Source organism: Fistularia commersonii, chromosome 15 (genome assembly GCF_037954325.1).
Source record: "Fistularia commersonii isolate RoL2024-O1a breed Wild chromosome 15, RoL_Fcom_v1.0, whole genome shotgun sequence".
In the NCBI taxonomy this organism is placed as follows: domain Eukaryota; kingdom Metazoa; phylum Chordata; class Actinopteri; order Syngnathiformes; family Fistulariidae; genus Fistularia; species Fistularia commersonii.
Genome location: NC_141298.1, coordinates 16,363,992 through 16,390,857, shown reverse-complemented (window position 1 = coordinate 16,390,857; position 26,866 = coordinate 16,363,992). Strand labels below are relative to the sequence as shown.

The window sequence follows — 26,866 nt, the reverse complement described above, 5'->3', positions numbered from 1 at the left end:
TCTTGAGTTACAAACCCCGTATTTCTACTCTCAATGCCAAACACTTGTGTTCCAAAATTTGACACAGATCCACGGTGGATGACGGCCCTCACTGCTGGGAGAAGAGGAAAAAAAAAAAAGGAAAGGTAAAAATTAAAGCGTCTTTTTTTTTTTTTTTTTTGGTACAAAAATGGGAACCCTGGGAACTTCTGAGTTATGGGAAAAGCCCTGGAGGGAGAAAAAAAATTTCCGAATGCGGCAGGTCCACGCGACTGTAAACGACCTGCCTCCAGATGCCGTCCAGTCACATGTAATAAACATGCATACGGCTGCCAGATATCATCAGAGAGAACGCGAGAGAAAGTAATGCACAGTGGGAGATAAACAGAGTGCGTGAGAAAGAAAAAGGAAGAGAGGGACAGAAAAAGAAACAATGCAAGCGAGACAGGGGCTCTGTCCCGGGACAGCAGCGAGCGATGTCACTTCTAATCTCCTCGCTCGGATGCGAGACGGACAGGCGATGCTTCTCCAGTATCGCCCTGCTGGGGAAGACACGAAGCAGCTCCCAGATGCTGAAATAAATGTTTTGGCCAAAATCCTCTCTTCATCACGCTGCCTGTTACTCCACTGTTCCACTTTGTTCTATTTACACAGGTTGGACTGGATGCGGCACTTTATCAGCAGGTCTACTGATGTCAGAGCTCCTCCGTCACGTGCGGTCTGAGCAGCAATGCTGCCTCAGCGTTACACAGTATATCTTACAGCAGGTGTTGCCCCTCCGCCCCTTGTTAACGGTTGCGTAGATTCTCCTTGCTTCATCTTTGACTTTGGTTCCTTAAATCGGTTTCAGTATATTGTGTCTGAAAACGTCACATCAGCTTTTCTCTGAGGAGTTTTACCGCAATAATGGAAAATCTCGTTTGATGGAAAATTTATCGACGACTACCCGATCTAATCTGACCAGAACATACATTGCACAAATGCACCGGTCCTATATCTGTGCTGCACTTTTACGCTTTTGTTGGGTTGTGTGTCTTTGATAGATCAGCAATTAAAATTAAGGGAATTTAAACAATGTCATCAAAATCAATGTGAAATAAAGCCAAGCAAGGATTTTGTTATTTGGTTGAATCTGAAAATTTTTAAAACACAGACTGTTGACTTTTCGGTTTGTTACATCATATTAAAGACATGCATTACTGAGGTTTGCTGATAAAGTTAATGTGGGAGGAACTGATAAGTTTTCATTCACACTTTGCGAAATCAGAGGGAAATAAATCTAATAGGAGTATATTATCCTTTTGACTTAAAAAGAAATGACAACATTTATAAAACTCAAAAATAGTGTGGGAATTTTCAAAGGAGAGAAATATTTTTTGCGATCCTTGGTATCCAAAGGCAGACAGAGAATACATGCCAAGATCTAATTTCACCGCAAATATTTTTTTGTTTTATTACCTTTTAACATGGGAGCAAACACTTTATCTATTTATCGGCCGATTGACACAGAAAGACCCCAAAAAGCTGCTGATGCATTTAGAAGATGAAGTAATCATAGAACAAGGAAGTAAGTCCTTCACAATGCTCTTGAACGGTTCAGAAGCTTGACGTGACAGATCGCTCTTCTTCTTAGCACCTGGTCAGACTGACCGCACAGACAAATATGACTAAATCTAACTTCATTTTTAAAAGGGAATGCCCAATGTATAGAATCAAAGAAAATGAGGCAATGTTTCTTTCTTTTTAAGCTATTTTTATGAATGACCGTTTTAAAATGGTCATTTTAGAGACGATTGAAAAGCTACCAAGGGTTTGTGATGAATGCAGTTGTTTTAATTGGACAATGACAACTGGGGAAAAATAAAAGTCAGAAGCTGCGTTACGGTGGATGTTACCTCATACACTCAGCAATACCCTGATATGAAAGATACACTGATTAAAGCGTCGGGATGAATTTGTTTTTTGTTGCTTTGTGCTGCAGATAATTTGTGAGTGCTAGAGTAAGTGAGCCTGCTGTCAAAATAAAAAAAAAAACGTTTATGGATGCATTTGTTTCATTGCACTTGACCCGTCTGACTGTTTGACCCATGTTATTGGAGAGAAAAAAACATACCGAAGGATGAAGTCTTTGTTAGGCATAGACTCAACAACACCGCGTGGTAGCTTCCTCTCATTCATTCATAATGACTAAACAGTGAAAAATAAATATTTACAAAGAGTTGTATGATACAGAAAAACATTTACACAATGTTTGAAATTCAATCTTTGTTTTGCATGCCACTTTTTCATTTGGGGGTGGAAATGGTGGGAACATTTTACTCCAATGCATCACGGCTGTTCTCAAGATAATCTTTGTAATCAATAGCAGCTTAAATTCTGCAAAGAGGGATGAATGACGATGTGGCTTTCAAAATATTCAAATAAAAACAGTCAGGTGCCACGGACTTTTAGCAGACTTTTAGCAGACCCATGCACTTACCATCAGATGATTTCAGTTGCAGAGTCATCGCAGACAGATGGTTAATTGACCGGCTGAAATGTTTGCACGCATTTATGCTAACTTTGACAAGTTTTATGCTCCTCTCATAAAGGTTAAAGAGTATTATTATTCTGTATCAAAATTAAAAAAGAAATTCTAAGTGAATGGTGCGGGTAAAAAATCATCCTGCAGTGTCTCAGTTGCTTGGAGCTTCTTGTTTTCAATGTATCGAATTGTGCCACATTTGTCCGACATCTTAAATATCACCCAATGCCAAAAATTGGCTCAGAAAGTGCTCAAACAAATGTCTTAATAGGGTTCGAAAGTTAATAGGTTGAGAACGACAGAAGGAATCAAGGGTCACCTGTGAAGCCTGGGTCTGGTCCAAAATCATCTCCAACCTCTGGTGTTCCTCATCGTCTGGGTCCATGCCAGAAAGCCGAGCTGCACGAGCCATGAAATAGGGAGGAAGCTCTCCAATCGCTGTACCTGCACCCTGCTCATACCAACGAAAGAAGACACACATATAAAAAGGTGCTCAGCTGTTCAAAATAAATCCCTCCCGGGATAGACATACAGTTTTGAATTACATCAGTCATATGTTGTTCATCAAACCCGATTAAACTCGACTCTAACGTTTGGATGTGGTGCGGCTGCGTCATCGCTGTATGACATTATGTAACAGCCCAGGTAATAGTTGCAGAGAATAAACATGTTGAATAAATGCTGTGTAACTGTTTTATCAACTAGGATGAGAATCCCTCATCACCGACAGAAGATAGTTGGTTTGTCAGTCTTGGGAGCAAAGTCAAGTGAAACAATTTTCCCACAGGCAGCCTGACATTGTGTGTGTTTATTTTCAGTTTGTTTACTAATGTTCTCACCAAGCACCTGCCTTTTTCGTTGTTGGAGGGTTGTGTGTACGCTATTTCTGCAACAAGAAATATTCACTCCCAAAGGAGCTTTCATGGTTTGATGTCTGGGATTGTGTGATCAGGGCGCTTAATGAGAATAAAAGGGAAAGGAATTGCGAGAACGAAAATCCCACAGATAATCATTTGATAGCGGACAACACAACCAAGGCACAAGCCAAAAGCCCCTGCTAAACATCATATCAGCATGTTGCTCCACTCATTGCTCTGTGTGAATCTCCTTTGCACATGTGGAATGTAGTATTTCTGGAAAATTTAAGAAGTGCTAACAAGCCCAGTGGGCTGTGAGGGAACAAACATATCGATATCTGACAGCCAAAAGGAGCTTGTAGCCATAAAAGAGTGGAGCCTGTGTGATTTGGGGGAGCTTAGGAAGAAAGCGGAAGTGATTTGAGGGAAATAAATCCTCAGCACTTGGTTCACCAAGTTCATACCGCCCAAACATGGGGATGGGGAGGAGTGAGGGGTGAGAAGGTGAGGGCTACAGACTCAATTAACACAATGAAAACAGCGGCCAAAAAATGCAGTGTTTTTGGAATTGCTCAGAGCTCATTACTTGAATGTTTCAAGGCACAGGGGACGAGCAAGGGTTCATCGGGGATGGAAGAAGATGCTAAGGATACAGTAGAAGTTCAATTACAGATGCCATTTGGATGATTTCAAGCCCCGACACATCCATTACGTTCCAGTACGCACAAGCGGCTATGGAAAAAAACTTCCGCTCTGAAATTCACTTGTCTAACTGTAACACACACAAAATCACAGCTTGAATCTCTCTCTCAGAAGAACATAGCTGGCTAATCATGGCCAAATTACTTGCACGTAGCGGGATGGCTTAGCCAGAAGATGATTAGTGGGTAGTTAGCAACCATGGCAGCGACAACAAGCCCAAACAATAATTCTCAGTAGGCGGTGCTATCCCAAAGCCTGGCAGACGGCATCTTTAATCTTGACACCCTGTTCTCTTGTTAACACTACAGTCTTTGATGAAATCTGCCATTTTTTCTCATAATGGAGACATGCCTTAATCTCCCTGGCAGCTGTTCCATTCAATTGCTCTGCTTCTGCCTATGTGTGGGGGTGTGTGGGGGGTGCAGGGTGTGTGTTGTGGGGGTGCAGTGAAATATGTCCATCTGCACAGTGGTGGCGTTTGAAGTGGGGCACTTATGGGAGCTGCAGTTGTGCAGAGAGAGAGGCTTAAAGAGGGAATAGAAATTACACAAAGACAAAGAGAGAGAGAAGCAGAGAGAAAGTAAAGGGCAGGGGAAGTGGTGGTGGCGGCGGTTGTCTCATCACCAGCGTATCTAGAGGGTGGGAGGGTGGCAGAGGGAGGTTTGCTCTGTGTACTTGGAAATTTTAGGCGCAACAGGTGTCTGAAACAGCAGAGCTGACAAGCTGCTGCCGACGCAATACCAGGGTGGGGTTACATGGGTGAGGTGGTGACTAGGTGGTGATGAATCCAGGGGGATTTAGCACCACATACGCGTATGCACGTACGCACATGCACGCACGCACACAAAACTTTTTATGCAAACTGTGTCTAAACATACAGGGAGTATTAGATGTTAATGGATTAGGAAGACCTGCCTCATAAAAAAAAAACAACAACAATGTTTATAGAATCATTATCAAGGGTGAAAGGTGAGGCAAACCTTTAAGAGCATGATTTAGGGATTAAGGCGAATAATAAGAGGCTCTAACAGGATTACATTTTAGGTAATAGCTACATATTAGCATTTTGTTTACGATACAGCTTTAAACATGAAGGTGCTAACCTCGGTGTTATGTCGTCAGCATGGCACATTTTCTCGATTTTTTTCTGTGGCGAATATCGAAAACAGAGCAGACGGATGACAAGGTTTGGTAACTCAACCCAAAATGAAGTCAATTCTGAGATCTATGGGGATATTTTTCTATAACTAGCTAACTTTTTACTTATGAACAGTATCATAGCTGTGTACACCCTTTGCTGAAAGTGTCACTTGAATCCTGTTTTTCGTTGCTGCGTAGAGTTTATCAATATGTTGCGACTCCTAATATTTACATAGGTGACTCTTTCTGATCTAATACATGAAAATTACACTCAATGACTTCATTTGTAAAGACATACAAGAGACCTTGAAAATACACTTGAAATAAAAAGAAAACATTTCAAACAAGTGATTAAATATGCAATGAATCTAAATAAACTATTGCTATTTCACATTTAAGTTCCATTCTTTGTTGATGAATATTTTTACAATAGCCTTTGGGGTTAATTCATGACAATGAATGAACCTTATACATTTTTGGGTAATTGTTCAAAAGAATGGCAGAAAAATCTAAATCTTAAATTCTTCACTGCCATTTTTCTGATATCCTTCTTCCAGCGAATGTGTGTGTTTGTTTGTTTGTTACTTTGTAAAGACTATGCGGAAACTTGGACCAGTGAGAATTTTGTAAAAAGCCTTCCTGGTTCCTGTAAAGCCCTCTGCAATAAAATAGCAGCTGAGGATCGGTATTTCCCCCTTCACTCAGCCCCTTCCACATGACGCAGAAGACGGAAATGCAAGATGCTTCTGTCATGTACCTGTTGCAAGGCTGTCTTTCCTGAATGAGAAGCCATTCAGCGATTTTCAAAAATGTTGAATGGAGAAGAAAGTAAAGCGGGATACAAATGCGCAGATGATTAACAGTAACTAAAAAAATAGAAAAGTAAAAGCTGATGATGCCGTACCTGTGGTTACATTATAATAATTTATACGTTATTAGTCCCTTGTGGGGAAATTCGTTCAATGCATTTAACCCATCATGGGTGAACCTTGAGCAGATGGCTGCCGCTCATCAGTTCAGATGTGCGTGTGTGTGTGTGTGTGTGTGTGTGTGTGTGTGTGTGTGTGTGTGTGTGTGTGTGTGTACGAGAGAAAGAGATATCTTTTGTTAAATAAACAAAAGATGTTTAATACAATGATCAAGTTCGTCTCAATCAAAAAAATCTATGCTTTGAATAACTAAATTGTTCTTTTGTAACCACCAAATGAAAAACTTTTAACATGAACGCATGTATGAAGAGTATGTATCATAAGTGTGTGTGTGTGTGTGTGTGTGTGTGTGTGTGTGTGTGTGTTGCTGTATGTATCTATTTCATTCAAATGGAGTGAAGACTAAGTCAAATATAGTATTAACAGTTGTATAAACAAAAGATGTTTAATACAATGATCAAGTTTGTCTCAATCAAAAAATCTATGCTTTGAATGACTAAATTGTTCTTTTTTAACCACTAAATGAAAAACCTTTAACAGGAACGCAAGTATGAAGTGTATGTTACGTAAGTATTTAAGTGCTTTTTTGTTTTTTATAAAGAGTATCAAGAGTGTATCACATTGTTCTCAGTACCTGCATGGCTGGTTCAAGGTGTGCAGCCACCAAAGCTGCAAAAAGGAAGTTCTTAAGTAGGTGTTTCCCCTGACAATTGCCATTTATAGCATTTCCTCAAACAACTAAAATAAAAAAGATTTCACTGGTAGAAGTTTCTGAAAATGGAGACACTTTCACAGACATTAATATTTGCCGTTATCTTTCCCCAACGCAATCAAAATTGTGTCATGACAGTTGTTAAAAAAAGAGAATTTTTAGGCTCCTCATAAACCTTTTGGTCTAATGTATGCAATGCCTCCATGCAAAAAGTACTCACCCACATACAAGCTTCCAGGCGTACTTTAGAAATGATGCTCCAGAGGGAGATGCTTCCTGGTGAGCTCACCATCCTGTCTGCACCTGCGGCCTCCACACCCACATACTCAGTGCCAGAGTGTGTCGGTGGTGCTTGCTGCTGGGGACAGACAATTTGGTCTGGATAGGGGGGCTCAGGGAAATCCACAGAGCCGCATTCGTAAGCCGCCAGAGTCACCGATGCTATGTGTGGTCCCTGAGAAAAGACAGACAGGAGTAAATAAAGAGGAAATTGAAGGAAAAGTATTGAAAAACGTTGTGAAACTAAGTCCAACGGCTTGAAGCAGTTTAGTCTTTACAAGGCCCACCTGTAAAAGGCAAAGGGGAAAAACATCACTGCGTCAAATCCTGACTGATGGTGCAAATAATGTTATTTGTGGAGGGGACTTCTACATGTCATGCTTTGTTTGCCTGACAGCTAAGCAGTTCATGCCTTTCGAAAAGAGTAAAGGGACGTATTTTTTTTCACATTTGGCATGTAGAAACGCATGAATACACCAAAACTGCAGCATTATGCGGGTGAGATTTCAAACAACATGAACATCAGTGTCTCAACAGACATGGACAAGACAGCCGAGACAGATACAGTAAAATTTGAACTCGAGCAAAGACGGAACACACACACACGCACGCACACACACACCAAAGTCTGACAAATTCGAATGTAAAAGAAGCACCAAAACAAATCTGACTGGGCGTAGCATGCCCATCTAACTTCCTGCCACACCCGAACCTCAAAATTTAATTCGGATCAAAATGAAAGGGAAAATAAAAGATAGGCAGGTATCTGAATTTAGCAGGGAATAGTTACCCTAATTACAAGTCAGCTTTGAGTATATTCCTATAAAGTTGTACTCATTTGCTCACCTTAGATTTTAATTTTTATTGCCCTTTGTGAATGTAAAATTTGAATCCAAATTGGACAATTTTCCAAGTCTGAGTCTTGGCATTATGAATTAAAGAACTGGCATTTTGTCATATTAAGGTATTATACATGAGCAGTTAAATATTTTGTTTATCCAACCAAATACAGGTTTAAGTCAGTTATCACCAACTGCCAGAATTTTATTTAATACCTTTGTTTACTGAGGAAATTCCATTTAATTTCCACATGTGGTCAAAGCAGATATTAAATGTATCGTCATATGTAAATTTCTTAATACTACATTTGAGGTCTAGATTCAGTTATCAAGGTTTCTGTTACAGAGGAACAATAAAGCTCTGTGCATAAACGGCTGCTGCTAATTATACAATGACTCATTGTGAAAATAAGGCCGATAACATCGTCTGAGAGCATATTTGATTGAGCCTTCGACTGAAAATGATCCGATGAGGAAAAGGTATATCAACTTTGTACTTCCTATGCAAAAAAAAAAAAAAATTAAAAAAGTTGCAAGCTGAGTAACCCTTAAAAATTAATGTATACTGTCTGGAAAAAAAAAAAAAAGTCAGAAGCAACAGAACAGTCTTTGCAGATAAAGTTGGGTAAGTAACCCTCCACGTATTTAAACTGTGGTGTACATTTAGCAATGGTACTGATGACGCACAGGGCTCGTCAGGTATTACTCAACCCAGCACCAAAGCAATCTGGCAAACCAGGGGTGGGGCCGTAACAACGGGACTGCAGAAGATGAGGCAGAACAGGGCATGACAGGACATGGAAGGGCAGGACATTGGAATACGGGAACTGTTGCTTCTCTTTTGATGATACAAATTACTTTCCATGACCTAGTAATTTATGATGTTCAAAGCACCGCATTATTAAGACTTGATTTTTTTCTCATGAACGTAACTCGATGGGGAGTCAATTGAAAAAGTTTTGGTTTTCTGGTGTCATCCTTTTTTCTCACCAGAATGTTCACATTGGCGAGCAGATGAAAAAAAATGGCTATACCGATAATAAACCACATAATAATAATAATAATAATAATAATGATCCACATTATAATAATATTGTATAAATAATAATAATAATAAATCCACTTACTAACAGATAAAGCAGAAAATGCTCTTGCATATATTTCCTTACAAATCCAGAAAAATTACAAAATATCATTTAATGACCCAGAGAAAGAACTATTGTTCTCCCCTACTGTACTCGTCAGATGGATCTCACTGCCCTGACACACACACACACACACACACACACACACACACACACACACACACACACACACACACACACACACACCACACTTTTTACATTTTACACTTTAGTCTTTTTGAGAAGATTTTTTTGTGGCTAGATAGCATACACTGTAATTCTCTTGTTCACATATTTCAAGCCTTTCTCAGGTAATGTGTGTTTACCAAACACACACTGACGGCGTGCCAACAGAGCGTTGCGTGACTCAGTGTACCTGCTCTCTCTTACTCTCTCGCTCTCTCTCTCTGCCTAATACTGTGTCAAGGCTCCTTCCCGCTAATCTGCAGTCCAGCCCACAGCAGGCAGATACCTGCCCTATGTCTGCTTGAGTTTCTGACATTATGGCTCACAAATGCAATACACAAGCCACTTCTTAAGAAGCGAATAGTAGATGATTAATGACCGACGCAGTAACAATATAAACAGGGAGGAAGTGTAATTTCTCTCTTTCATGGCAGCCATTCTTTTATTTCAAACCATTTACTAGAAACAAAGGGATGAGGCTATGTCTGCATGTCCTTTATGTATAAACAACATGAATATAAAAAATTAATGGAATGGTCTCTTCTATTGCTCAAGCAAAAACATATTTCAAGAAAGCATAACTTTATTTATTGACTGCAAAATTGTGTCACAATGTGTGTAAAGTATTGTTGAGACGATGTTCTTAATCTGGCGTAAGAGTACAAAGGTTATACAACCGCTGTAAGACATTGAAGTGAGATTATTAGAAAGAATAAGCTGTAAAACAAACACCAGAAGGATCTTTTATGGTTTAAAAGTATCATTAAGACCACAATCCATTTTAGATTTAAAATCCTACACGGTCCACTCAAAACATATCATCAGTACCTTGACAACTACCACCACTGCAAATTAAAAATCAATTTACCTGTGCCTGCCAATTTGAGAACAGACACATGGGAGAAAAAAATAAATGGTCAAGCCCTCACATAATCACTCAAAAGTAAAATAAAAAAAAGTCATTAAATACTATATTCTTGATTATTTATTGGCTGTTACAAGCCATTCATGTTGAATCGTTAACATTCAATGTTACTTTAAAACAAAATTGAATGGATTAGTTGTTCATTATTTTTCTCAGTGTATCGACTGTTGAGATAATCCTAAATTCACGATTTTGGCAATAATGGCTCGTCATCATAACAATATTGATTTTTGGTGTCAAGACCAAAGAAAAGGAAGCTAATGTGCTTGAGATTTGGAGCATCAGTTTCCTTATCTATTACTCCAGTTTCTCTCACTAATAACCCAGGAAATGCATCATTCTGGCAAAACTGAATGGGGCATAGTTTAATTTCCTCTCAAGGTGTCGGGAGAATCTAGTATGCACAATTACAACCCCATCAACACTTAAAAAATATTTAAGACAATAGAGGCACATTTTGATGGCCCTGTGGTGCCTGAGGCATCAAAAACCAACATTTCAGAGGATGGAGGATGTAAATGCTGGCTTGGAAGTAGCTGCTACTGAGAGTCTGCCAACAAGCTTATCATCTTACAACAATGAGGAATTGTCGAAAATGATATAACAACACTGTGTGCAGCCTGTGTACTGGTTTATGGCAGTATTTGAGCAAAAACATACGTGCATAACATAACATCGTATGAATTTAAACATGGAATTTTTAAAGTGACGACATTTACATTAAAACTCTTGAAGATAAATGCGGAAAGTGCTGTGAAGTGGATGTACTCATAACAAACTTAAATAAACCCTGTAATTTAAAAATACATTACATTCCCTTCGGGAAACAGCCACACACAGGAGTCAGATGAATTGTAAACTGTCTAAAGGTTAAAAAGACATTAAAATACCACGAAATCTAGTCCCTGCATGCCTTTCCAAGTTAAATGTTTTGCACTCGACCAGACTTTAAATAAGTAAAGATAAAAGAGATATAAATTGAAAAGGGGGAAATCTCCAATCCCATCAGGATTTTAATAAGAGGCCCAGAGTGGTATAAATGGAGTTACTTCCAAAGCAAACCCAAACCGGACATTAATGGGTGACCATAAACTGACCAGTTTTCAGTGACCATGGCCGCAATCCTGTCCAGTTATTAACAGGTCGCTGTGGTTGTCAAGGGCCATTGAAGCACATTAGACATGTTAACCGCCTCTTGCCATGGGAGACTGCTGGAGGCGAAGCAGGATAAACATTAGAAGTTACTTCGTTATGAAGAAGCCCTGGTCAGGATCTGGAAGGGAGGTATGACAAGGCTGGACTACAGCCAGTGATGAGTGGGAAGGCAGGGACAGGGAGGACTGGGGGATTTTAAAGGTGTGTGCTAAGTGCACACATATACGAAGGCGTGCGTGCAAACACACGCATTAATGTGGTTCCATCATATGATTTAATGTCCACAAAACTCCCAGAGTCATTCACTTTGACCCCTACTGAGCAATGACTAATCACCACGTACTGTGAAAATCAATGTGACTCCTTTGTCTTATTTTTCAAAAGAACCATATTGTTTCTGTAAAGATGCGCATACTCAGAGGACAAGAATAAAAATGGAATTAAGTGTAAATCAAAAAATAACGACCACTTTGAGAACAATTGAGGAAAATTGGTCGAGACCATTTTGGGGGAATTAAAACGAAAAAAACATGTCGAGTCAGTGATTTACAGTCTCCAATGTCATCGAGTGTCATCGGTGCATCATGGTGAGCGAGCGCATGCACACACACACACACACACACACACACACACACACACACACACACACACACACACGGAGAGAGACAGAGACATGGAAAACATTTAAATATATTAACTGAAGCTTTAAGTACTTTATAAAAATATATTTTTACTGATAACCATTAGAAACGGAGTGAAACAACAAAAAGCCATTGCTGAAAATGATTATAAAACGCACAATAATACAATTAAAAAAATTCTGGGAGGACCAAACCAAAAATGAGACTAGTACAACGACAAATAATAGAAGAATAAAAGAATAAATATGGTTGTGTTTCACATGCCTGAGTATGTTCTGATCTCTTTATAGGCGGCGATAAGAAGAAGTCTTTCCTTTTTGCAATGCATTTGTGACACACTTATCATGGCTGCTCGAGGGAACACAAATCCAACACGCAACCTAAGAAGTGAAAATGTAAAGTCAATTGCAGGTGTGGAATCAAGTAAAACAGTGATGGGACTCTTGGTATTAACAGTATTAACAGATTTTTGAACTCCTTGTGTCTCACAGGTGTGTGTTCTTTGGGGGGAAAAACAGCAAGCCTTTCACTTTTGGTCTACACAAGTAATTCAAAAGGCAAAAAAAGTAAATAATCACACCCTTGTTCAACATACAAATGTAACAAAAGGTTTTTGACAGATGGGTTTTCTATAACAAATAATTCTCATCAAGCAAATACCAAACTCTCTTCTTTAAAGTCTCACATTATTACTTAAGCAGTGACATTAATCTGCTTTTTTAAAATAAACTGTAACATAAAAATGGCTGGTGTAGAAACAAAGAAAAATGTTTAGTTTACTTACGATCTGAACTATTAAGGCTAAGAAGTAAAATTCAACTATTTCAACTATTAATTCATGAAAAATTTGGTGGGGAAAGATTTCCTTTGTTCCAACAACAAGTTGATGATAATGGCTTGCTCCTTACTTTTGCAAATCTGTAATGATGGATGGGCAAATTAAAATATATATATATTCTGGGGAGAAAGAATTTAATTTGTTCCTGATGTTAGCAATCTGATGAAAATAATCAAATGAAGTTGTGCTCTAAATCAAAAGTTATAAAGCAGTGCATCTTATTTTCCATGTAAGTGCAGGGATGCCTTCAGTGTGTAATATCAAGGCACAATGTGTCTACATTCCTTCTTTGAACGGGTGTCAGTATCGCCAACAAAAACCACTTGAAGGAAACAAAATGTTGGGAGCTAAAATGTACCCACAGCAAATCCACCAGGAGAACAAGCTGCAGCTGAGGATGTCAGATGATGGGTGACTGAAAAGCAGTGGGTGGGAATTTTTAGAACAAAAGTGCGCCTAAACACCTGCAGTCTGGTTTGTTCTGGTCAGGTTTGGCTTGTTCTGGCTGTTCTGTCTGTCTTCATGTGGGTCGCTCTCTTTCTCTCCCTCACACAGACATACACGTGCGCGCAGACACACACACACGCACACAAAGCCTCCATTTTACACATATCTATCTGGTATTTTTCTTTCAAGGACTTTGGTGAAAATGAGTAAGTCACAAGACATTATGAGAGAGGCATGCCTTCGATGTTATGAGGAACTAAATTTACTTAATAACATGAATGAAAGCTTTTGTGTGTGTGTGTGTGTGTGTGTGTCCCAAGTCCTTTGTGGTACAGTATTTCATGTTTTAACACAAAGTTTCACAATTCCCCCAAAATGCAGCTGTGGCTCTTAGTGAGTAAAATTCCCCACCAGCATACCTTTATGTAAAAAATTCTGTCCGTTCTGCACTTGGAGCATCAAATCCGGGCTATAAAGCTCTGACATACTATCTAGATGTAGTAAAAAATTAATGGCTTCAAATTGAATTTAAGAAGTGTTGAAGTAACAGGAGAGATCCATTACTGCCAGCCAGGTAGTGAATCATGAGTGGCTTTTCAGCTTTTGAAAGAAGCGCTGAACTTGATCCCAATATGTCACTCATGTTCCACATAGTATGCGTACAAGGTGTCAGCTTCTGTGAACAGAGGAGCGGCTATAATTAGTCACAAATTTATAATGTCTATTTTATTTAAAAAAAATTATACTTTCTGAAATTAAATAACATGGAATAAATTCATCTCTGTTCACTAATCACAAATTAGCAATTTTGCAAAAATAAAAAGTATCACTCACTTAAATAAACCAAAACAACAAAATATGGTTAGCTTGATTAATAAGGACAGAATTGTACGCATCAACTCTGTTTAAATCATTGATTTATTTTTTGGTTTACCAGAGAGAAGTGTATCCTTGATTGATTGCACCTATTGATTAATGTCTGCACTGACTTTTGTCTGAGTTGTAATCGAGAAATGCATAATTTAATTTAAATTAATTGAAGCAAATTGGAAATAAATATGTATCTTGGAGACATCATGTGCTGGGAGATGGTCTTGAAATCAAAAGAAAATAGTATTAGTCAAGATACTTAAAATAAACTGTTGGGTACGCCAACACCATATTTTCAGTATGTTCACTTTTTTCTTACCAGATAAAATGAATTTGATTTTATTATTTTGGGAGATGAACTGATGTCAATGTAATATGTTAATCAGAAAAGGTTGGCATCATCCTTATCAGCTGGATTATACCGCAGAATAAATATTCCTTGCATCAAAAGTAAATTTCATACAACATTACTTTGGTGACACCCAAAGTTGTCTACTTTAGGAATCCCGTCAAGGAAATAATACACCCAACTTGGGTCGTGCCAAGTTTAACCAAAAGAATATTCAAACATATAGAAATAATTCAAAATCAAAATCACGTTAATGTTTTAACTTAATGTTGGACAACAGCCTTCACAGTGAAGCCATGTCTTTCTATCGAGATAACTGAGTTTCAACAGCACTGAGCAAAGAAACGGTTTTCCAACACTTGTCACGTGACAGAACAAAAGCACTTATGCTCTGTGGAAATTTTACACAAGACCATACAAAGGAGTGTGAGTCATTTCTCGAATTATGCACGTTTCAATATGTGAACATGAAGGTGTAAAACCGCTTGTTTCAGGGATTTTACAGTGACTCACAATGGTCAAGTCAGTGAGAGGTGACACTGGATCATGTACAGGTATATAGGTGCTTTGTTTTGGTGATTTTCTTACGAAAATCAAAACTGTATGAATAAGCCACAAAAAAAAAAAAAAAAAAAAAAAAAAAATTCAAAAACAAAAACATGTATGAAAAATACCACAGAAAAACCATGAAGATATTAAAAGCAGGATCTTAAAGTGCTTGCAGTACAAAAAAAAAAATAAATGCAGGGGAAAGCAAAATAAATCAACTAAAATGTTGAGTTTGAATCCACTGCCGTGGCTGGTTTAATAAGGGTGATCACAAATGTGACAAAGTTTCCATCATCAAAATGTTCTAATCAAACTGTGAATGACTGCGTAGACTAAAGGAGAACGTACGACATCTGAGAGGTAAAAATTTGAAGGACCTGTGCAGCAGTGTGTGTGTGTGTGTGTGTGTGTGAATACAACAATGTGTGTAAACCGCACTCTCAGACCCGCTCAGTGCTTACTGTTAGCGCTAATTAAAGCTGTACTACTGGTAATTGACAACAGACAAAACATAATTTTAGGGGGCATACTGGGGTAAATCAGTATACTACATAAACCTCCACTTCAACCTATAATTCAACTATTCCAAAGGAAAAATGTAGAATCTCCAGAATGTTCCTTTTACCTATACAATTTGTGCACTTAATTAAGACGAGGAACTAAGAATGGTGGATTAATAACATAGTATAGAGATGGTTTGATGAGGGGTTTTTTTCCCCCCAAAGTGCCTCCGAATTTTTATGATGGCAAAAAACATGAGCAACTCTCACTCATAAAACAGCTCAAAGCCAAGAGGGAGGGAAAAAAAAGAAAATCAGCCTAGTTGCTATTATTGTATGTAAACAGCAACATGCACAGCTTCAAATCATAATTACTTTAATTATTTGTTGCTGTTGATTTAACGAAGATCACAACAATTTTCATGTTGCCCATAATGACTTAATAGCTGCATCCATTACTGAAAGTAATTTAATGGTGGGTGACTCAGATGATGTCCCCTCCAAAATATTTATAGCATTCCCGAACTTTCTTAAGTCCCAATCATCATCAACCTCCAAGACCAAGGACACCGGTTGTCACTAAAAACCAATGCTTAGAAACTAAAGAGAGGATGAAAGCTTAATTATGATTGGCAATAAATAAGCAGGTGTAGGATACGAAAGGCATTCATTTAGATATATTTCTGCCCATTGAAGTCATTGTGAATCCTAACAAGATGAGATCCTTCTAGCGTTCATGAATAATTTTATTGTTTTGATCGTCTGTGTTTCAAGCCCCCACCCACTACCTCTTCCAAAGAGCAGCTGGATGAAACACACTTGATACTGTGCCAGAATGTCTGATCTTTTTGTGTGTACTATACATATAAGTTTTTTTTTGTTTTTTTTTTATTGTATTTTTTATCTCGCTCCAACAACCAGTCCCTATGTGGACGTAATATCCTGTGGTCTCGACAGGATGAGAACACGAGGAGACAAAGTGCATCGATTGCCCATGTCCTGCAACAAGAGAGCTGCCACCTCCGCTCCGGCGTTGCCGAGTCGGTTGATCGACGCTCTACCAGCTCTACCGCTCCCTCTACTGGTGCTTCAACAGCGCTTTAACGAAATAAAGACTGACCATTAATTGGGCGCAATAAATGGGCGATGCATTCCAATTTATTTCTTACAAATAACCTATTAGCAGGAAAGACTGTCATATAAGTTTCTCACGGATCAAATTAACTGTGAATCCACTGTAGCCGGTCCCATCAGCTCTGCATTGCACAGACCACACACCTACTGTAACTACAGGAAATTAAAGAATTAGCTCCAATCAAGGGGTTAAGTCATTTCAAAGAGTCAGAAAAAGGACAAACATGATGAGCATTTGGAACACAGAGATTGCCATACACAGATTTACAAGTAATAAATGAGAGTAATAACAGAGTGGACTTTAATAATTACTTAATAAGCTATTTGTGTAAGTGCGTCCGGTTACAAAAGAATGAATGCATGTCATTAGTAGGTGCTTAAATTGTAATTGATTATTTAATCATGATGTTATGTTGTGTTTTGTGTTATTTAACTTGTGAATGCAAAAACATCCATGGTTACATAAATGAAAAAAAAGCATTGAAGAGAACGTGCAACACTCGTGAACACTCAGAGAACTGCAACATGAACGAGTCAACGTTGGCACAAGCATTTATTCAGTGACAAAATAGCCAAAACTGTGAATTTACAGGTTTGTGTATTATAGTGGCAATATTATTTATCTGAAATTGTTTTATTAACGGATCCCAGCAGAACCAACCATCAGCTAAAACAAAGCTCCCTCATATCATCAGAAATTCACAAATGGTGCAGCAATTCTTTCCACAAAAATCACGCAGGGCTCTTCAACAGGGCACTGAATCCGCATCTTCTCTCCAGAAGGTCCCACAGCGTTGTTGTATGTTTGTGTGTAATCACGTTCAAATTACGATGGACTGAAAAAATTATTATTTTTTTTAATTGTAGGCAAATTGCCCTTCAGGGTTTCAAAAGTTTAAAACCCATATTGTCGCTGAAATGAAATTACACTGAATCAATCCATTTATTAAGACAGCTAGCACTATTTGGAATTCTGAAAACTAGTTATCATATTTTCCAGAACTTGGCATTGAATCAGTATAGGAATAATAGAAAAAAATAAACAATTCAAGCACTTGTCGATAAACTGTGTTTCCACAACGTGAAAACAGGTAGATACAACAGAGCAAGAAATGTTTTGTTCCTACAGCCAACCACAGATGCCTATTTCACTCAACACAATCTTGCTTATTTTTTACTTTCCAACATGTTTTTGGAATTGTTAATGTTCCTTCAAAATCAAACAAAGCTGGCACACGGGGAGCTACAACTGCTTGTTTTTATTTTGAATTAATATGCTACGGAGACATTCTCTGGAAATAAATATCAACAAACTACACGGCTGAATAAAATGGAGCAATGTGTTTAAAAATTGAAAACTCAAATGTATCAGGCAACATGAGACAGCGATGCAAGGTTGTTGGCTGTATTTTTAGAGCAGTGCAGATATCATGTTGGAGAGGAGAAACATAAATTGCTGAAATTGTGTGACCAAAGAAAAAACTGACCATGAAACATGCTAATCGCAGCAAGTCCACTGGTATTATAAAAAGGGAATGGCCGCAATATAAATAAGTGAATGTGCCACTGTGCTAAATGTAATAAAATCAGAAAATGTACACGTACACTCTGAGCAAATAATCAATTCAGTATCAAAGTTGTTTTCCATGTTACACGGGGCTAAATTAAAATGGTTTCTAGTTTCGATCTTTATTCTTTCACTTGTGGAATGCCCAACTCCAGCACTGCGAGGAACGAAAGCCTTCGGTCAGCCAAAGTTAAAGTAGTTTCAGAGCTTACATCTGTTTATATCAACATGACTAAATCATGTCTAACTGAGACAGATTAGCCACCAACCTCCTACTCGCCTTAATTTCTAATTGAAAAGCATCTTGAAGAACAATACTACCCTCTACTGACCGTCCATCACAATGACGTGGACCATGATAACCGCATTGTCTATTTATTAAGAACTTGAGTAGCACATGTATCGCAGATTCATCGATAAAGAATTCTATCCAATAGAAATGGAGTCAATATATTCCACTACAAGCAGAACATCTTTTTATTTGTATTATAACTTAATCCTGTTACTATGCTTTACCATCTCAGAGCACAAGCTTTGATCTTCAAATATATTTATTCCCTAAACAGCAGTCCAAAGCCAAAGGGTTCAAAATCATCTAAAAAAAATAACTGAATAAACAAGACTGCTAATTCAATGTGCAACATAGAGTCAAAATACCATTTCTGTTTCAAACCGCAAGTAAAATTTGTTGTAATCATTGTTTGGTGGGCTCAAAATCTATTCACAAAAGAAATCACAACAAAAATGGATCGAGGAGTTAGAGAGTGTCAATTAAAGACTCAAAAGACTTAATCCACCAATGTAAGTCAAAAATAAACACACATTCATTCGGGTGAACTCGGACTTCGCAGCTGTATTAACAGAGTCAAGAAAGTTCAGGTTTGGATTGGTCACTGGAAAATTTCACTGCTGCAAATAAAGAGGCAGCGGTATAATAAAAATAATAATTGCACAGTTCTCTAATCATTTAAAATACACAAGTGAATTTGTGGTAAAATACTCTTTCAGGTCGATCAAAAGTACAAATTTATTGTAGTGCGAACTGGTAAGAACACAATGTATTATTTCATTTTAAGGCCTCTGGGAACTAAAGGCTCCCATCACAAAAATATTATGCAGCCTGAGCTGGATAGAGAAATGTCTAATTCAAAATGTTAAAAGCAAACTAATCCAGCTAAGATGACGACATGACTGACAATGAGATCAAGTCACACTGGTACCGCTTCTTGTTTCCATTTGCTTCCTCTGACTGGCCTATTTGAAATGTTTGAAAACACTGTATATTTTTGGTTAGTTAATTATTGTGGTGAGGCGAGAAAAATATTTTGTTATTGTGCCGAGTGCTTTTATTTTGAAACCTTACCTAAGGCCTCACGGGTTATTGCAGTGACATCACAAGCGGCTCATTGTACTCAAAGTTTATTTTTGCATCATTATCATTGATCTCATCAAACAATGTCATGACACATGCTGTCATCCTGTTCGGTTCATTGGTCGATTTGAAAAAAAAAAATAACTGTGGAAAATTTGGTCAGTTGGATGCTAGGACATTGTAGGAGATTTATGGTTCTAGTGAGAGAGGATATGAAGTTTGTTGGTGTGTGAGAGAGGAGGATACAGAGACGAGGGTGAGATGGAGAAGGTCGATTCTCTGTGGCGACCCCTGATGGGAAAAGCCGAAAGGAAGAAGAGAGGAGGAGGAGGATGCTTGAAAATTGCAATACCTTTCTTAAAGGTAAAGGTTCCCATTTCACAGACGAAAATAGTTTTCGATGGTGTCCTGGTGTGCATTTCACTCAAAATCTTAAATGTTCCTGTTTTAAACCAATCGAATATAAAAACAAGTCGAGTTTGCTTCTACTTTTAGTCTTGCAGTTATCCTGCATTTACAGTATGCAGTTTGACCTGGTTCTAAAATCCAAGAGTCCCAAGAGTTCCTCTGAAGAGGAAACGGGTCTGCCTGCGCCTTTCCATATTCACTTGTCTCGGAAATCCGAAATCATTCTAAGGATCCAGATATCCATAAAATCATTCAAGAATCTCAATGACTCTTTAAAAAGTGGTTCCTCCGAAAAGAGGATGTATAATTAGAATTCTCCGGGGTTGCTTTTGCGCTTTTGGTGGTTGAGTCTCACGGTTAAAAAAAATACAAGCAGATACTAAATCAAACAGGTTCTGGAATGCACAAGAAGAAAAAAAGAAAAAACAATTAAATGATATAAATATAACCAGATCAATGACTCAAGCTGATATCATGAATGCAGAAATACTATTAACATATCAGCCAATAAAAGACAACAACCTTGAATGCAGTTCACGGGCCCCACTGACCACAAGTTGTATTTTATTTATGTCAAACCATATAATTTATACCAGCGTGGTGAATGTGGAATGCCATCAACCGATTTAGGTTAGTCTGTCAAATATGCAGTGTTTCTATGTTTAGAGCATTTTCTCCATCCTATAAAAAAAAAAAAATTCAAATGGAAAAACAGGCAAATAAAGGCTTATATTTTTTCATGGGCATATGAGAAAAAAACTTTCAAAGTCACGCACTGATTAAATTTCCACACAAAACAATTTATTGGAGGAGTCAAAAGTATCTTTGTCATGTCCTGTAAAAATAATATCAGCCAAACTTTATACAAAATTTATCCAAGCAGCTCCACCAAGGAGCACCGAGTTCTGTCATGAACCCAATGACACCACAACCTGCAGTAGCAAACACGCTCACTAGATGGTGACATCTTACTTTGAAGCCTGAAATAAAAATGAGCCGAGCCACTCCGGGTGCAGCTAAGCCCTCAAATTGCATTTGGGAACGATAAGACTTTGGCTTTTAAAACCAGCCGGATGGAGGACATGCACTTCAAAGTTTTCCAGTTCAGGTCCATTGGGCAGGGGCACATGATTGCACAGTGACAGACGGATCAAGAGCAAAGACAAGCAGATGTTTTCAGGCTCTGATCTAATTTACGGCACAGACTCAACATCTCCCAGAGCTGAGAGATGAGCAATAATACAGAGGCGACGCAGAGCAAACCAAGAGGAAAATAAAAACGCAGAAAGTTAGAGGAGGTTGCATATGACAAAGTGAGCGACACAGTGGGGAGCAAGTAAGCGGCGAGAAAGCGGAGAAAGTACTCAAAGGGGGGAGGGGGAGTGTTTTTATCCTCATGTGCACTCAGTCTGCGGGGTCAGTGAGTGCGATTGTTCCTGGACTGCCTGTCAAAACAGTGTGGCTACCACAGTGCCTTTTCATCTCCGCCCCTTTCTCAAACGCATGCACGCACAAACCCATGCGAACATGCTCATGTATGCATGTGCTCATACGTGCGGGTGGATACGAATGCTTTTAATAAAGCTTTTATGAGCTTAGCAACACCCCAACAGCAGCATCAACACAGCCTTCTGAGAGCTGCGTCACTGAACCACCGTCGTCCACTGTGTTTAGCTCTGTCACAAAACATGCAGGAGCGATAACCGCGGTGCAAAAGTGATGGGGCGGATAGTGGAGAGTCACAGAAAATGTTGTCTTACCAGGTACAGGATGAAGGTGTGCAGGCCCGTGCCAAGACCCACCGAGGAGAGGATGCCGAGGCCGACCCAGTATGCACACCACAGCGTCTTCTTCTCCATGTAGTGCACGTACTAAAGGGGCCAGAGAGAGGGACGTTCAACCACATGGCAGAAACACATGCACAGTGTGTGAAGAAAACAAGGAAGACGAGGAGGGGGCACCTAGAGAGGAGGGGAGGGACAGAGACAGAGCGAGGGAAGGTAGAAGAGTGAAAGTGTGCAAAACAGAGGGCACTTCAAAGGGTGGGAGAGGGCAAATGAGTGTTAAAGAAAGCGAGAGGGAGAGAAAGATTGAGAGAGAGACCTTTAGAGACAGAGGTTGTTGAGTTTAGAGGACAGAGCTATAGGGTGGGAGTGTTCAGCACGCTGACAGAAGAACAGCACCATTATTCTTTTTTGGTCGCAGCCAACTCTTACACAACTAGTCAAGTAAGGCAAGCCAAGATCTCTCACTCTCTCTGTTTGTTTCTGTCTTTCCTGATCGCCCAGATCTTTCCCTCTATCACTCTGTTTACATCTTGTCCCCTGGGACAAAGCAGGTTGCTTTTAAGGGGGAAGCATGGAAGGTGTAGATTACTGGAAAGGGGAAGAAGGGGGGGGGGGGTAAAAAGGGAAATCAATTCCCCAGGAAACCCAGCAAAACAAAAACTACATGCACAACCTCTGCTTGCTGGCACAATGCTGGTGAGTGCAGTGCCAGCCATGAGCAATGGTTATGTGGTTGGGTACTGAGAAGTGATTACACAACTGTTGAGTCTGTGATGAAGAAGGAGAAGAAATCCAAAATAATAGAGTGAAATGGAAGAGGTAAGGAAGAGATAAGGAAGAGGAAGGATGCAAGCCAGACCGGCTCTTTTCTCAAAGTGTAAAACAAAATGAAGGGCCAATCTGAGCTTTATGAGAAGTAAATAATTAAACCAAAATGATGAAACAAACTGCCTGACACAAGCACACACTTGTCAGTGAACCCTGCTGCAGATATAATTTCCACTGTTCTCTGAAATTCCTCCAGCAAAATCCCTCTCTATCCTATTTTCCATCAGGGAATGCTGCAGTTTTTACAAAAAAAAAAAAAAATCCACAATTTCTCTAATTTCGCTTCATGAGTGCTTTTCAGCAGAAGAACACAAAAATCACGTTTCATTTTGAGTGACACTTGGGTGACTCATGTCGATCAGACCACTTCATCAATAATGCCAGCTCAACAATGTTAGACATATAAATAACAGTCAGTCACCTTCTGGTGTGCTCCCTCAATACGATAGGCAATGGAGAGGAGGATGATCAGGATGAGCAGGGCAAACACTTTCATTCTCTGCTGCCAAAGCCTGGATGGGGGAGAAGAGGATGAAGGTGCAAATTGAGGCATTACAGTGTGAGATGGAAAAGGCAAACCAGATACAGAGCAGTGAGGCAAAATGCATAAATACACTCAGGAGAAAACATAGTCAGAAGAAAAAGAATTGTAAACATCTCATTGTGGCATGTGTAAGAAATAGCAAGTTAAAATGAGGAGCATCACAGCAATGTTGCTTGCAGGAGAATTGTGCAAGCTGGCATAATTATACTTGATCAGTCTTTGGCACTCGTTGTGGGTATTTCAATGGACTATTGGCAGAAATTGATTACACATATTTTCATTTGTGTAAAATCATGAACATACAGGTTTCTTTGAGGTGGGGGGGACATGATGAGGATGCCTGGCAATGAGACACAATGACCTGAAGGCTAGCTCACTGTGAAACTACATGTAGTTTGTTTAGTTTTATCCCTGAATAACAGTTTGACCTCCAACATTACTCACATTATTTTAACTTATAAAAGTGACATTCTAGAAAAAAATAATTGGGGAAAAAAAGAAGATAAATATATACATATATGAGGCAAAAGACCCTTTGAATGGCATCCCTTTTAAAATGTCTTATAATTTTAAAATGAGCCTGATTAGCCTAGCTAAAGAGAACACTAGCCTAGCAAAGAAAACAAAAACAGGGCACTCATTTTTGTTAGCCGGTTGCACCTGAGTTTACCTGAAACAGGTCAAGTAGCTGTTTTGAGCCAATATATTCACGAAATTTGGCTGTATTCACGTAGATAGAAGCTTAAACTTGCTATATTATAAATTAAAATGCTACCGTTAATGCTACCTCGAATTACTCATTTAGACTATGGGTGTCCACGCCGAGACGCCACATTTAGTAACAGTGACTGGGGAAGAAAAAAAAAAGTATTTTCGTTGCATTATTCCTGCGTGAAACATCTACCATGCATTGAAAATAAATTTAAATACTCTTGTAAACTCGTCACGGGTTTGACATCGACCACAATCTGAACTTTGAGCGTTAGCTTAACTCCAACGGTGCGTTCAGGGTCGGGTGTCCGACGTGCCTGCCCAGGCTCATTGGTTCACTTACCGGCGCCCGGAGGTGGGATGGTGGGGGAACAGCAAAGTGAGAATGACACAAATTCACCGAATGAACCGGATGAACCCGGAAACCCCTCGTCCCACCCCGGGCCCTCCATCACCCCCGTCGGTTAGCAGTCGCTTGTTAAGAGTTAATTGAGGGGGGCATTTCTCCCCGTCTGGCATAATATTATGCCTGGGGTGGAATGATTGAAATGTGTTTGAACTGGGCATTTGCTGTTCAAACTTTATTAGTGCAGCACCTTTTGTACTGGGTTTCAAAGTGATTCACAGACGAGCCTCAAAGCAGGCCGTGACGGTAGATTACGTGATAATCTGGGTGTTTAAATCGTGAGATTAGGGGGAAAAAAAAGTTTCTTTCGTGGTGGCTTCAACAGCTAGTATGATGCGTTCACGGTCAGGAAAGTACACATCTTAGTAGAACTGAGACGAAAATAAACACGTGTCGTTAAAAATGACGCTACCTTTAAACAGACCGACCCTGAGGCGAGAAGAGTTGTGATTTATTTTAAAATAATCTCCTCCCATTCTCCAAAATAAGCAAGTTTATGCGTTCACACTGTCTTTACCAAAGTGCGTAGCGACAGGGATGACCGAGAGGAGAACGAAACAAGGCATGCGCAGAACCGCGCGCTTGAGGGCACAGCAATCAGCCAGTCAGGACGCCGCTCGCGGTGTTTGCGGCTAACCACTTCCTGTTGTAGTCCGGAAGAGGCCTCCTTGAGCGCACAGTTCCGGGGGCCCTCCGATGTAAACAAAACGGCAGCGCCGCGGGGGAGGCGTGGGTTGAGTTTGGAGCCACCGTGCGGGCCGCTTTCACCGTGGAGCTGAGGGGAAACAGCATCGGTGAGGTGCAGGGAAGCTGGCAGGCCCACCAGGAAGTGATGGAGGGTAATGAGAGAGAGAGGAAAAGCAAATGTTCATGTGTGTCTTTTGGACAGACTTATTGGTCTCATTAGCTCCCGGACCGGAGACTAAACTTTCATGGAAAAGGCCTTCTGGATTGATAGCGGCGAAACAAACAAGGTCACCTCCTGTGTGTGTCAGGGAGGGAGCGTAGGGAGGCTATTTTCACAAGTACGAAATGCTCACTCTCTCCGCCTGAGAATTGCAAGCAATGTTTGCGATTTTATCAATAATCAGGCTGCAAAACAACGCGTCGTCCGTCGGGCCCGCGGGGTCACGTAGCGCCGTGACACACACGGAGAAGCCGCTTTACATTTCAGCTTCTGTCAAATCATGTTAAAAAGTGCCCAAGTCGTATAATCGCCTCACTGCATTCCAGCCGCTAAGTCACATTTTGCAAAAACACGTGTTTTTTCCTTTTAATCAACTGACAGAGCATTTAAGGCTATTGTGATACACAAAGAGTCAAAAGCGAAATTGGGAAATACATGAAAGGTTTCAGGGTGTTTTCACGAGCTGGAGCTCATCCTTCATAAATATGTAAGGAGACGACGCGTGTCGTCGGTTTTCCAACATTAGATCTTGAGTTCTCAGTTCTTCTCCATGGCATAACTTGAAATATTTGGCGACCATTTTCCCTTACAGTTCATCCCGGAATATATAAAAAAAAAAAGAAAAACCTCTCTTGCATCTTGCCTTTACTTCTTTGAATCCATCCAGTGTGGGTTTTGTTGGATTTTGGAGAAGTTGGCCGAGGAGATGTTTTGCCTTTTCTCCTGTTCAATGGGACTGAACGGAATTTTTCTTGTGGTGTGAAAAGCGCCAAAAATTTCCATGTGGAAAAACTCAACAGCAACATTTCCAGAAATAAAGACCTGGTCAAGGAAATGCTCTGGGTTTTTTAATAACTAGATGGTAGTAGTGGATGTCGCAATCCTAATAAAACTGTTGACAACGCTACATATTTTGTTCAGGCACTTTAAAAAAGGTAAACAAAACAGAAACAGCACATTGGGTTTTTGAGGGTTCGGGTATTTTGCCCCCCCCCTCTTCCCCCCGTATGTGCATTACCCTGCAGGGCCTCTTAGGATCGCCTTCCGCCTCTGCTTCTTTTTTCAGGAAGATGGTTTGCAAACTGTGACTTCACAGCTTTATGTTACAGGATTTGTTCTTCGGTTCAGTAGTTTTTCATGTTATTTCGATATTGGTGGGGGTGGGCGTGGTATCTGCACCCTGACCTCACCTCCATATCCACCCTTTAAAGTTGATGAGCAGCTCCATTGAGAAGTAGTTGAGCGTGAGCAGAGGCTTCTTCCACAAGAGCAGAGATTCCCGCTCGTCCGCGTCCGTCTGCCTCCTCTCATCCGGGGTCGACGCCGTGTCTGTTCGCGGCGTTGGGATTTCAAGCAGAAACGTCAAACACAAAAGCCGATCGCGCCTTTTTTTTTTTTTTTTTTTCGAAAGGCAAAAAAACCACATTTTTACCTGTCCGCTCTTCGTTCGGCCGCTCTTTCACAGCGGGACACCCGTGAGACTTCTCTGCGTCACGCTGCGCCATCTTCTTCGCTCAAGGCCTGCTGAGAATGGATGCAGGCCATCAGCGGTGTCGCAACAACGCAACGCTTTCCCCCGAACACCCTTCACACGCGAGCACCTCTGCGTGCGCTTCCACACACCAGATGACCAGCCGGCGGTCCGTCCCGCCGCATC

The 26,866-nt window shown here is 39.9% G+C and overlaps 1 protein-coding gene across 1 annotated transcript in view; it reads right to left on the bottom strand.

The window, feature by feature from the left end:
• LOC147226673 (vacuole membrane protein 1-like) overlaps positions 1–26,866 on the bottom strand; it is a 54,377-nt gene that overhangs the window by 25,635 nt on the left and 1,876 nt on the right. The window contains exons 2-7 of the mRNA XM_086160403.1: positions 26,642–26,733; positions 26,400–26,538; positions 23,063–23,153; positions 21,787–21,897; positions 7,064–7,297; positions 2,823–2,954 (exon numbers count right to left, since the gene is read on the bottom strand). Coding sequence (XP_086016529.1) covers positions 2,823–2,954; positions 7,064–7,297; positions 21,787–21,897; positions 23,063–23,153; positions 26,400–26,538; positions 26,642–26,714 — 780 coding nt within the window. The 5' untranslated portion in view covers positions 26,715–26,733. The remainder of the gene's footprint in view (positions 1–2,822; positions 2,955–7,063; positions 7,298–21,786; positions 21,898–23,062; positions 23,154–26,399; positions 26,539–26,641; positions 26,734–26,866) is intronic.